The following is a 13,250-nucleotide window of genomic DNA, read 5'->3' on the forward strand; positions in this document are numbered from 1 at the left end:
TGTCCCACAGTCACGTGATCACTATTTGTGACCTTCCCAGACAGCTTCTGACAAGCAAAGTCAATGGGAAAACTGGCAGGAGGTCGCAAGTCATGGTCACATGGTGCCTCTCTTTATGACCGCAACTGGGACTGCCAGAACTGCCATTGCTAAGTGGGGTGGTCACATTATGTTTTGCTTAATGACCTCTTTGCTTAGCAACAGAGTTGCCAGTCCCAATTAGGGTCATTGAGGACTACCTGTAAAATCATTCAGAAGGCCCATCCTTACCTCCAGCCAGCCTTTTTTTTTCAATAATTTTATTAAGATTTTAAAAAGAACAATAAAAGATAATGCAAAGTGAAAGAAAACAAAAACAAAAAAATCCCCCCTTTTAAGAAAGTGACTTCCCACCCTCATTACAAGTAATAAACATTTTCATAATTTCTTCTCTAAAGAAATATAAACTCTTCATCCCATAACCCCTCTCTTAGTAATAAAGAAATCAAATAAGTAACATCTTCTCATCCAATTGTCAGCAAAAAGTCCAAACTGAGCTCTAAAATATTAAAATTAATTAACAAATATAAAACTCAACTTTCCATACCTTGACTCTTAACTGTGAGCAAAACCCCATTTAAAAGGCCTAAAAAAGTATAAGCAAACCAAGCCTAAAGTTTGACATAACAAAAAGAGACTCCTTTAAAAAAACAACATAGACTCCAATACACAACCCATTCCAAATACCAACTATTCCAAAGATAACCAGCCCAAATAACAACTTGTTCCATTCAAATAAACATTCCATATCTCAACTCTAAACTATTCACAAATATAAAGTAATCCTGGCATCCTAATACCAAAGAAGACTAAAATTTAACCTCACAAAAAGAGCTAATTTCTCCTAAAAAAAAATTCACACAATTAGACACTAATCATATCGATACTAAACAATTAGGATACAGAAAATAAAGAATTTAAACACCAAATAAGCAAATCCAGTGTACCACATTTTTCCAGTCAAAATATCAGTAAATCCAAAAAGAACCACCCAGACTAATAACATGCCCCATTTAAACAAGTCAAATAAGCCAATTTATATTTCTTTTTTTTTATATACAGAACAATCCTTTTCTGTAATCTGTTCCAGTAGTTCTTGATCCTTATTATGAATTTCTTCCATTCTTTAAACAGTCTCTTTGGTAAATCCAACAAAAAAGAATTATTCCCATTACTCTCTGAGAATGCCTTTTTTATTTATTTCTTAATTTTTAAAAGCTCATACAGTTTTCTCTTTGCATCTGATGGCAGATTCTCATCCAAAGTTTCATTCGTATTCTCAAATGGAATTTGTTGTATATCTTGTTCTATAACATCTTGTTCTGAAGACAGACTATTCCCAGCATAACTGCCATAACTGATTCAAAGTCTTGACACAGTCCTCGGTGGAGTTCCTCGAAGATATCTCTAAATTCCATGATAATTTATTTCCCATGAACATGCATTTATTCCTTAAAAATAATTTCAAAGTCTTAATATTCAAAGTTGATTTACTTAGTAACAGCTTTAATGAAGTTAGACACCTTAAAAGGGACAAGGCTGAAAACTGATGGGTACCTTCAAACCTTAATACAAAAAAATGAAGACTTATTTTTTATAACTTTTAAGAATTTAAAATAAATAGCAAAAAGCAAGACAAGATTTTGGCTACAGAAAGTTTTTAAAAGATTAAGGGCCCAGCTTGTATTTCTTCATGAAAAACCCACATCTTTGGAACTAATTTCTCAGTGCAATAAGAGTACCATCCACACTGACCTTTAAAGAAGTTTTAAAACATGCTGTGTTTCAATTGGCCTACAATGTTGAATTGTTCATTTTAAAAAATATTACCAAAATAATTTAATTAAATTTTAAAGTGAGATTTACCATTTGTCTTTATGTTTATTTGCTTATTGTACAGTAATTGTAACCCAGATTCAAATTATCATATTTTGGACACATTATGCAAGACCTAGCTCCCTTGAGGAATCTATAATGCTGGGAAAGGTGAATGGAAAGAGAAGAAGAGGCTGACCAGCATCAAGTTGGTTACACTTGAATACAGCAGCAGTGGGTACATTGTTGGCAGATCTGAAGAGCCAAGTTGGGGATAGATCATCCCAGAAGAGGTCTTTCTTTTTAATATAATTTTTATTGGAGATTTTTATATGAATAAAAGATAAATAAGAAAACATATATAAATAAAAAGTATGAAAAACAATACAGATAAAGAAAGATAACTAAAGAAGTGACTCCAGATCTTCATTGCAGCAGTTACAAACAAACTCATTATCCCTCCTTCCTCTCTAAGATTAGATTACATAGTTCCCTTCTATCCTATTTCAACCCTTTTTGATCTACAAATGCAAAAGTCACCAACTCATTTTTTTCCATTATCAGCAGAAAGTCCATAAAGGGTTTCCAGTCTTTTATAAAAGTACTTAGTTTTATCCCTCATCAAACAGATCAAGAACCATCTTCACAATCCATTCCTCTGTTAATAAAGTCTATACTTGTAGCTCCCAACATAGTAGTCTCTTCCTCAATGTGTGGTTGTATTTGTTGTGCCGATGCTTCCTTTTGATCCCATCTCCTCCAATTCCAATATTCTGATAAGTATTTCTTTAAACAAAATTACTTCTGAATTGTTTATCCTTAACGTTAAGATATTGTTGTAGAACCTGGTCTTTTGTCTTCTTCTTGACAAAGCACACAAGTACATCTCTTGGTACATTTCTTAGTTTTGCATATCTTGTATTAATTCTGTATACTTTGTCCACGTCTGCATCCATATCTTCTTCATCCCCTTCCAAAAATTTTACTAAGGATGCAACAACCCTCTCTCTAATATCTTCACCAGGTTCCTCTGGAACTGTTCTCAGTCCAGAATAAAACTCTTTCTCTCTTGATTCCAATAGTGCCAAATTATCCAAATCTTTTTCCATTTGTCTATTTATTATTTCTGTCTTATTTTCTAAAATTTCCATTTTTCCTTTAAATTGTTTAACCTCTCCACTCATCTGTAGTAGATTCTTTCAAATTTTTTGTTCATCTTTTCTTCCATATTTGTAAATCTTTCCTCCATTCTCTTCTAGTGAAGTCAGATCTCTTTTAACTGATACAGTCACAGCTGCAGTTACAGCCTCAGTCACTGATGCTGTCACTAATGCTGTGTCATTCTTCCCCATTTCTTCAAATGTCTTTTGTAAAATCTCTGCTGTAATTCCTTTTACTGTTATTTGCCCTGTAATGATGCTCTCCTCCCTTCTGCAATTTTTGCTTTTTTAGTAGTAACTATTTTTCTCTTTTAATTTACAATCCAGAAAAGAGAAATAGAAAACAAAGACAGGCTTCTTTTTTTCCTAAATCCTTAACTCTTTAATCCCTTTTGGCACTCTGTAGTTCTATACAGGTAGTCCTTGAGTTACAACTGCAATTGGGACTGGAATTGCGATCATGATGTGGTCGTAAAGTGCGACATCGCCTGACCACATCACTTAGCAATGGCAATCCAGGCAGGATCAAGTGGGAAGCAGAGGGAGTCCCAGGTAAGGAGCACAGGGGTCCCACGGGGGACAGAGGCCCAGGGAGGCCCAATGCAGGCCACGCAAGTCAGAGGAGGGGGTGCTCAGTGCAGTGCAAGCTCAGAAAGGCCATGGAATGAGAGCATGGGGTCCGTGCGTCCCTGTGTGTGATTGCAGGGAGGCTGGGGAAAGAGGGTGTGGTGTGTGTGTGAGCAAAGGGGGGAAGGAAGGCATAGTGTGTGAGAGGGAAGAAAGGCGGGGGGAGACTTACCCCAGTGACTTGAGACCTTCCTTGCCAGCTTCCCATTGACTTTGCTTGGGGGGAAGCTGGCAGGGAAGGTTACAAATGGTAATCATGTAACCGTAGGATGCTGTAACTGGTCATAAGTGCAAGCTGATTGCCAGGCACTCGGACTTTGTTCACGTGACCACAGGGGCGCTGCAATGGCTGGAACTTTGAGGATCAGTTATAAATTCCTTTGTTCAGCACCATCGTAATTTCGAACAGTAGCTGAATGAATGGTCATAACTCGAGAACTACCTATAGTCACGTGGTCTTTCACAGCTTCTAGTTCCCCTTATCTCTTTATTTATGGAAGTCAACCAATCATTCTTCTTAACAAATTTAAATAATCCTCTTTCCCACAGAGGTATGTATTACTTATTTAATTAGTTCAAAAGTACTTTAATAAACAATATTCCAAATTCAGCTGTCCCCTTAATCCATTCTAAATATTCTTAGTTTACATTCTTGGCAAACTTTTTGCTTTTAATTCTTTCTAAATCCATATAATTATTTATTTACTTTTACTTTAATCCTTCAGGTCGTAGGTACAATTACTGGGTGGTTTAGGTGTTCTGCTGGTCTGCAGATCTCTATAACTTTAAAAATTTTGCCACTCAAACACGGTCTAGAAAGTAGAGTGGGCAAACTCAGTGTCCTTTAAGCAGGCTCTGCTTGAGGATGTGAGCTCGATCTTTCTCCCTTAGCTCCCAACGTTCTACCTGCAACTCTCCTGCAATGTCCCTCTGGATTCTGTGGGTTTACTTGTGAAGAGCTGCATTCCAGAGCACAGATGGGAGATCTCATGGCTTCTCCTTCTCTGAAAAAGCTCCGCAGGTCTGGGCTTACTGCCCAGCCACCACTCTCTGCCTCAGCATTGTCTTGCCCCAATCCCAAAGGACTCTGGGCAACATACAACATCAGTAAAATGAAAACCAAATATATACAGTAATAGGCAAATCTGAACAATATCAAGAATAAGAAATAGTCACACAAATCAAAGATAAACTCCAAATAAAACACCAGATTAGCACCCTATTCAGTTCCATCCTCTAACTTGATTTTATTTCTCCTCCTTCTTGCTAGTGTATTATTATTAGTAAGATTATAAAACTAATGCATGTATCAGTTAGGTGTAACAATATGCATAAACTGAGCTCAGTCCAAGTGGAGCTAAAGATTCCTTTCTTTCTTTTCCTAGCATGGCTCCTTCACTTGAAATTGCCCATTGATTAGCATATCATCCAGCTTTAATGTATGTATTTTATTAGATTTATATTCTGCTTTTTGTACAGGAGCTCAAGGCAGCATACATAATGCTCCCTCCTCCTATTTGTCCTCTTAACAGCAATCCTGTGAGGTAGATTAAGCAGAGAGAGATGGACTGGCCCAAAGTCAATCCAGAGAGCTTCCAAAGTCAACCCCTAAGCTCCACACTTCTAATCTCACACTTTAACCACTACACTATACTGGCTGGCAGTCTGTACTATTTTTTTAAAACACAGATTGATTGGCTTATTTTAATTGATCATAGCTAAGTTTTATTAAAATGTTAATTCAGATAGCATAAGGCATAATGAAAAATAAAAGTAAAATATTCTAGGCAATTCCTTATAGTCATACCATGGTGAAGGTGAATATAAGTTAGCATTATGTTCAAACTAATTCACAGCCTCACCTTATCCCATTCTTCAATTAATAAGAATAGATAACCCAGAAGAACCCATGGCTTCTAAAGTACTAACTATCCATATGTTTCTTTTATATTTAATTATAACTAGTTCCAGAAATTCACTGGATGTGGGCAATATCAAAAGATACAGTAAACCAGCTCCTTTCATGGCTGAATTTCAAATGATATTAATAATTTAGATTATTACTTTTTGGGGGTTAACAAAGTTTTAGATGCCACTCATACAGAACTTTAAAAACAAAGAAGCAAACAAAAATCCATACATATTGTGTTCAAGCATCTGTTTTAGGGTTCAAAATGTATTAAGAAAAATTAACCCAGAGATTAACATCAACTAGAGATGTAGGAAACACTCCTTGTGTTCCTATTAGTAAGTTATTACAGAGTTAGGAAGTTTTGTGGTTAGAGAAACACTGATATATGGTCAGTGCCTTGACCATTGGATAGACAGCCTGAAATACCCAAGCTTTAATTTTGTCATATGTATGAATGGCAGCCTAGTCAGCCATCACTACCTTATCTCCTTCTTGGTTTTTTTCCTAAGCATATGTAGTATACCACTTTACTTCACTCATATTTTAACATCAGGTACAGAAATGAGGCCACAGCCATTAATTCTTTCTGACTAGTGTGAATAATTCATCTCTATTCTCCTTGCAACATTTCCATGTAATAGGCAAAAATGCATTAGTAATTTTTTCTTGTCTGTTTCTTGGGTTTATTTTACCTGTTTCAGGAAGATGCTCCTTCCACCTTTTATATACTGCATATGTGCATGTGTATATGCATATATGTATATGTATATGTATATAGGTGTGGTTTTTTTTTTCTTTTGACTTTCTCCAAAATTGAGTTTTTTTAAAATGCAACATCCACAACTAAATAGCATGACATAAAATGCATAAGATGGATCTGAAACAATTTCATTTTCATATGTAGGGAAGAAAATCATTCTTGAAATAACTGAGTAACTATTGATGGAGTGTAATACTTAGAAAGAGTCAGACAAAAATCTTTCCAGTCTGTGATCCTTTGTGATCAGCATTAGCATCATACAAGCAACCTAATTTCAAGACAGATGCCCTGTATGTCTAATTCAACACTTTATGAATTAGCACACACTTTCTGAAATAAAACAGTTTTTTAAGCAATGCTTATGAGATAAATATAATGATGCAATTCTAGATAGAACATCGTAGGGATTAAGGCCAAGTACACTAATTTCTTTTGACATACTCAGAATAGACAAATGTAGGATTTGGCTATGCTTGTAACTTGTATGGATTACATTATCTAAAATATTAAAAGGTAAATCCTGTATTTTTAGCATATCTACTCTTTTCATCCTTTTCCTTAGGCTGAATGTTCCTATTCTTTTAATTTTTGTACATCTAGGGTTCAGAAACATGCTGACCTCTAGATGTACAAGCGTTACTCCTTTCTGGTTCTCTTGTTTATTTGTTCTTTTAAATGTGAGGATTGATTCTTATATTGATAAGAGGTCTAATAGCAAAACAGTAAACAGAAACATGTTTCTGTTAATCCCCAAAAGCAGGCTTCTAGCCCCTGTATTTGTAAGAGCACAAGAAAATCGAAGATGGTTCTGTCATCATATTATCTCTCAGGGACATCCATAGCTACAGTCTAAAAATGGCAGACACAATCAGGTGATCAAAGTCCACCCACTCTTTAATGTACATCACAAGCATAGCAGGCACATAAAAAGGGATGGAGCTTTAGTTATTCCCACCATTTTGAAGCCAGTGACCATTGCTACAAATACCCTGTTGTCTATGTATTAGTGCATCATTTAAGAGTAGAATACTCACTTGGATTCTTGTATAGTAAACTTAACCTTCCTTCTAATAAATATTACTAATATTGTTCTTGCAATTAACTTTTCCTGTCCAGATTGCTAGGAGGGAAGTCTGAGATTAAGTACGGAGGGCCTTAATTTCTCTGATGCCTTAATAACCAACTAAAATAATCTTATTCTTTCAAGCCTTTAACAGAATTCACAATTAACATTGCATCATCTACACCTTTTTGGAGCTCTTGATTTTATTTGATGCTGCTATTTTAGCTTTGCTTCTGTAGAGTCTTACTAGTTTAATAAATTAATCATAGGCTACTTTGTGTACCTTTTAATAGGAAAATAGAATATTATTCTTCAAAATAAATAAATAAAAATTTTAAAGTTTGCAATGCATTCAGGCTATGAACATATCACAATTTTATATACATAAATTATGTATTGTCATTTTTAAAATTTCATTAGAGATTCTAATTTTTTTTGAGAATAAATCTATGTAAGTTTAATCAGGATTAGATTTTTCAAAGCACATTTCAGATTTATCAGCATTTGATTACATCTCTCATTTTACTCTCTACTTTCTTTAAGACTTCTCTGCACAGCCTGCTTTCAATTACAATTGCAGACTGGATATCACTTTTCCCCGTGCCATACAGCTTACAGTCTGAGCATGTCATGCTATATTGACTTAAATCTTAGCCAGAGGCAAATGAGAAGAATTATCACATTAGCCCAAGTAAATATATCACTGTCCTTTGAAACCATTGGCTATAAAGTCCTGATTATTGGTCTATGGGACCTGGCCACTGTTTATTAAATTGTAGGGTCTATAATTTTAATTGAATTAAGCATTAATGGAATACATACATACATACATCAACAGATGTCAGATATTGAAGTATAAACTAGGAATAAAACTGTAAATTGCCCAGAGATGCCTTTTTTCCAGAATTAATTTTCTTGGACCTCTCATTTATATCTTCCGGATGTAAATTCAGCAAAGATGGAAATGTTAAAGCTACATAATATCTGTCCCTTATTCTATGAAGTTTTCAGTGCAACATGCATAAAATGGTATCCTCACAGGGCTCAATTACTGCTGGCTTTTATTTTAGATCACCACTGTTAACTCCTTGCATTTCATTGGGGATTGGGGATTTGTGGATTGTAAAAACATCTGAGCCCAGCAGCAAACATTTCTCAATCCAAACTACTACCAAGTGAAGGAAGGGACACTGTGCTCCAGCAGCAGCTGGCTTAAACAAAATGGGGGAAAAAAATACATGCACATATTGGCCTTTTCTTTAAGAAAGAGCAGATGAGCAGGCTGTCCTTGTCCAAAGCTACTTTGGAAAGCAGGACAAAATAGCACATAATTTATTATTCTCCCCTCCACCAGCCGAATTCCATGAGGAAATGCCAGCAAGTAGAAGAATTTTTGGCATGACAACTGAAGGACAATTCCATCTTTGCCTTCACTGAAGTAATTTGTGTTGAAAATCTATGACATTTCAATGTTAAAAGTAGCCCATACTCTCAGATTCCTGAGAGTAGATTTTATTTCTAAATTAATGTATACATATTAAAAGATATGAAAAGAATGATTAATGTTACTGAATTCCATTTAGTAAAAAAAATATGATATTCAGAAATTAAGGATACAGCATACCTTCTTCAATGGGCTCAAATTTTGCAACAAGTTGAGATGCAATTGTTTCGTCAGCATTAGCCTGAAACTGTTCATTTCTGAGAAAGGCAACTAGATTTGATAGCGACAGTATTCTGTGATTTAGAGAGTGGATTACGAAAAGCTCATGAATTTCACCTCTATGTGCTATAGCACGATATATTCTTCTAAAATCCTCTATAGTAATAGTTCCAGCCTTCAGTGAATCACTTGCCTGCTTAAAAAGAAAAAAAGATGCATAACAAGATATATACAACATATGACACCATTAATATAAAAATAAAATTGATGATATACATTCTGTTACTATTCCTAGATACTTCTTGAACCAAGAAAGTGGCACTGTGGTCCAACAGACCTCTTCCCCCCACTGCTGTTTGTCACCCAACCTTATAGTTACCCTGTAAGATTGTTAGCAGGGTCGACTTTTGTCTGAACTTCACCCAAGCTCACATGGGAAGTTTCTGGCTGGCCAGTTCACCAAACATATATCTTCCCCACTTGGAGAAGATAGACACCAGATGAAATAGATTCCTCTGGATTGGAGGGCTCAGGTAAAAGGCTATATTTAATAATTCAGCCAAATCCAATTCCCCAATCTTGTCTTTAAAATCAGGCTCATATTTAAAATTAAAACTGAACATAAGAAAAACCTTCTTGCCATCATTAGTTCAGCATTTTATTCAATAGGACATCAAATCAAGCAGCTATGATATGGATGGAGTAATGTTTTTTCAAAACACAACCAGAACAGAAAGCAAATAATGTTTTAGACATTTCTCAATCTTGATGGAATGGGCTTCTATAGAGGAAGGGATATTTTGTATTCCTTGCCACTGAAAAGCTTTATTTGAATGCATACCAATGTAAAGTAGTATGGTAGTTATTATAGCCCTGGGCTGTCATAAAGCAGACTTGTTAGCTTCTAAGACAATCAGATAGGAAACCAATACTTATTTCAACTTGTGTTTGGTTTTTATGCTGTAGTTTACTAAATAAACAGGTAAATAAGCATGTTCCCGGGCTAATCTTTATTTATAAGCCTCTAGCAAAACTATCCAGCTTTTTCATTTTTTGTTCACCAAAAAGTTTTTGTCTACCAGTGAGTTTTGTGCACCAATCAATTACATCTGCTCATTTTGGCTGTCGCATGCATTTTCCCCACCAAATGGGTTAGGGTTATTGATCAATGGCTGACAGTTGTCAGGTTCGGTCAGCACGAGGCTTCAGGGAAGCACGGGGCTGCAGGGAAGCTCGCAACCAGACCACGCGGAATCCACCGGCGGTAGCTAGCGGGGAAAAGAGGAACCGAAAGCGCCGCTAATTAACGAGCCACCTGCGGCCAGCTAAACAGGAAAACCACAGCGGAAGCTTTTAACTATGAACTGATAACGGCGCGAGCATGCAAGGAACGGGGCCGCAGGGCAGCGAAACAAGATCGCAACGCAGCACAGAACCCGCGGGTCTGCACGTAGCAGGGAGGGACCAACCCAGCCGGAGGGGGACTGGCAATCAAGGACAATGGACTCTGACCGACCCTGCCATCATGAACGATCAAGGGGGACATTGGGGGGCCCAATAGTCCACAGCTGCAACGCGATCACGAGGTGGGAAAAAGCGCGGGAAGGGGGGAATATAACAAGTGATGCAATTGTACCAAGCCAGTCCTGGCTTTGCTTGTGACTACTACGTTACGCATGAGTAAACCTTCTTTGTGAACCACACGTGTCACGAGAGTTTCTCTGTCGAATGGGGCAAATCTCACAACAGTTACCTCTGCTAATTTATGTACCCACAGTAATCACAAGGATATCGTATCAATCGATTATGTCGAGTTTTTGGACATGAGTTTTTAATATTAGTGGCAAGCAAAAAAGGAACAAGAGCCAACTTTTCCTTCTAGTTATTTAGCTGATTTACATTTCAGATATATTTTGGTATTTTGTACTATAATGTATCTGTTTCATACATAGCCAAGAATATTATCTGCATATTATTCTAAAGAATATCATTTGCAGCTAGAAGTAAGATTTTACATTCTTGCTAATATTGTATATCCTACTATAAATTACACAGAAATTTAGAATCTTCCTTAAATTATAGCATCACTCTTTTTCAGGTAATGTTCAGTTCATTCAACTGAATACAATTTCAGCTAGTCCTCATGGATATCACTGTGAAAAATTAAACATGACTTCTCTTTAGAGGCATACAGTATTCAAATCTGAAATGGGAAAGATGCTTCAGTCCCAACTCAGGCACCTCACTGTATTTAGCAAAAGCCTTCATTCTAAATCTGAAGTAGCTTTTCTCCTTTGGACCCAGGTATTTGTATATCTCTCCTTCTGTTAAGGTAAAAAAATGGACAATATTTTGATATGTTTATTAATAAATAAATATCACTATATCCAATGCAGTTTATTCCCAGGTTAGTGGGCTGATGTTTGCAATCTAAAGGCTCATCCTCACACCACAACTGTGGCATGAACATGTCCCAGTAACTGTTTTTATATGATTATGTTCCATCAAGTAGTTTTCGACTTCTAGCAACTGCATAGATTTTCTCCATGATGATCTATCCCTAACCTATTCTTTCAGGTCTCCCAATGGTGCACCCATAGCCACTGTAACTGAGTCCATCCACTGTACTGTTGATCATCCTCTTCTTTCTTTCCACCTTTCCCAGTATTAGAGCCTTTTCCAGAAAGCTAGATCTTCACATAATGTGTCCAAAGTAAAATAATTTGAGTCATTTGTGCCTCGAGTAAGAACTCTGGGTTGATTTGTTTGATGATCCATCCGTTTGTTTTCTTGGCAGTCCATGATATTCTCAAGAGTCTTCTCCAACACCAAAGTTCAAAGGCATCAATACTCTTCCTATACTGCTTATTCAAAGTCCAACTTTCAACTTCCAGAGTGTTATAGGGAAAACCATGGCTTGCACCACTGTGTTCTTTGTAGGTACAGACACATTAATGGCATTTGAATATCTTTTCCAAGGCATTCATGGTTGCTCTACCAATATGTCTGCAGCATATTTCTTGGCTGTTTGTTCCTTTACTGTTGGTTGATCCGAAAAGGCAGAAGTTATCCACCACTTAGATATCTTCATTGATAATTCTAAGGCTGGTTGTTTTTATATGACGTGTCACCATAACATTGCCTTCATCTCATCCCTAGTTCATATCTGTGCCAGCTTAAAGTTGTATTTAGTTCTCCCTTTTCTCCCAACACAATTTTTGCCGTGGATTTGGTCAAAAGTTGGGATTGGCCCTACTTCTGTTGATCACTTTAGGCTGCTGTGAGCACCCTTCCTCTTCCAATCCCAGGGGACCGTTTTCCAGGAGCATTCTGCTTTGGCAGGTGGCAAGTCCAGTTCTTGCTCTCTCCCTCTACCTGTCAAGTCATTGAGCCAATCCTGATTCAGAGACCTGGCTCAACCCAAACAGCAGCTATTTAGTGATAAGATAAAGGACCCTGCATAGTGAAGTGTGATAGAATACAAATTTTATCACTTCAAGACACATCCTCCCTGACACTTGTTAACATTAAAGTTAAATATTATTAAACTTTATTAATATTTACCTGTCATACCTATGAATGCAACATACAGTAATTTGGGATACACAGCTCTTTTCCTGCCAGATCTACATTTGCATAAATCAGCTTCATGAGATTGGAAACTAGGAAGGTAGAGTTGGCTCCCCCTTTCTGCTTCTCTTACAATTGGAGACTTCAAGGATAAAGAGTCATCTCTCCTGTTTTTTCTGCATCCATGGCAGAAGGAAGGAAGAGGTAGCAGATGGCTCTTTATCCACTAGGTATCTGATCTTATGGAGGGATAAGATCAGATGCAACTAGAGATTAGGCAGCTAGGAGCTCTCTCTCCCAGATTCTCCTGCTATCCCACGCAGCCCTGCTCCCATCCTGTTTAAAAATAGCTTGAAAAACAGCTGATTGATATGGCGAGAAGGTTGTGAGGTGAAGTGCCAAGGAGCTGACAAGCACTAAAGGACACACAAGTTGACTTTCCAGTACTCCTGACATATCTCCGAACCCTGATAGCAGAATGCAGGGTTGGGACAAGTGGCAGAAGAATCTGGGAGTCTGCTACTTCTCACCAGCTCTTTGATATGTGGGATCAGAGGCATTACAGATAAAGAGCTCTCTCTCAACATCTGTTTCTGCTTTATTTCCATTCTGGTGACCAAGGGAGCAGAGAGGACTGCCAA

The 13,250-nt window shown here is 37.0% G+C and overlaps 1 protein-coding gene across 1 annotated transcript in view; it reads right to left on the reverse strand.

Moving 5' to 3' along the window:
• LOC103064700 (1-phosphatidylinositol 4,5-bisphosphate phosphodiesterase zeta-1-like) overlaps positions 1-13,250 on the reverse strand; it is a 57,794-nt gene that overhangs the window by 42,011 nt on the left and 2,533 nt on the right. Inside the window, exon 3 of the mRNA XM_088141520.1 lies at positions 9,001-9,232. Within this exon, the coding sequence (XP_087997646.1) occupies positions 9,001-9,232 (232 nt within the window). The remainder of the gene's footprint in view (positions 1-9,000; positions 9,233-13,250) is intronic.

Source organism: Python bivittatus, unplaced genomic scaffold (genome assembly GCF_059951505.1).
Source record: "Python bivittatus isolate LINGU-HERP-01145 unplaced genomic scaffold, Pbiv_v1 ctg000330_np1212, whole genome shotgun sequence".
Classification (NCBI taxonomy): domain Eukaryota; kingdom Metazoa; phylum Chordata; class Lepidosauria; order Squamata; family Pythonidae; genus Python; species Python bivittatus.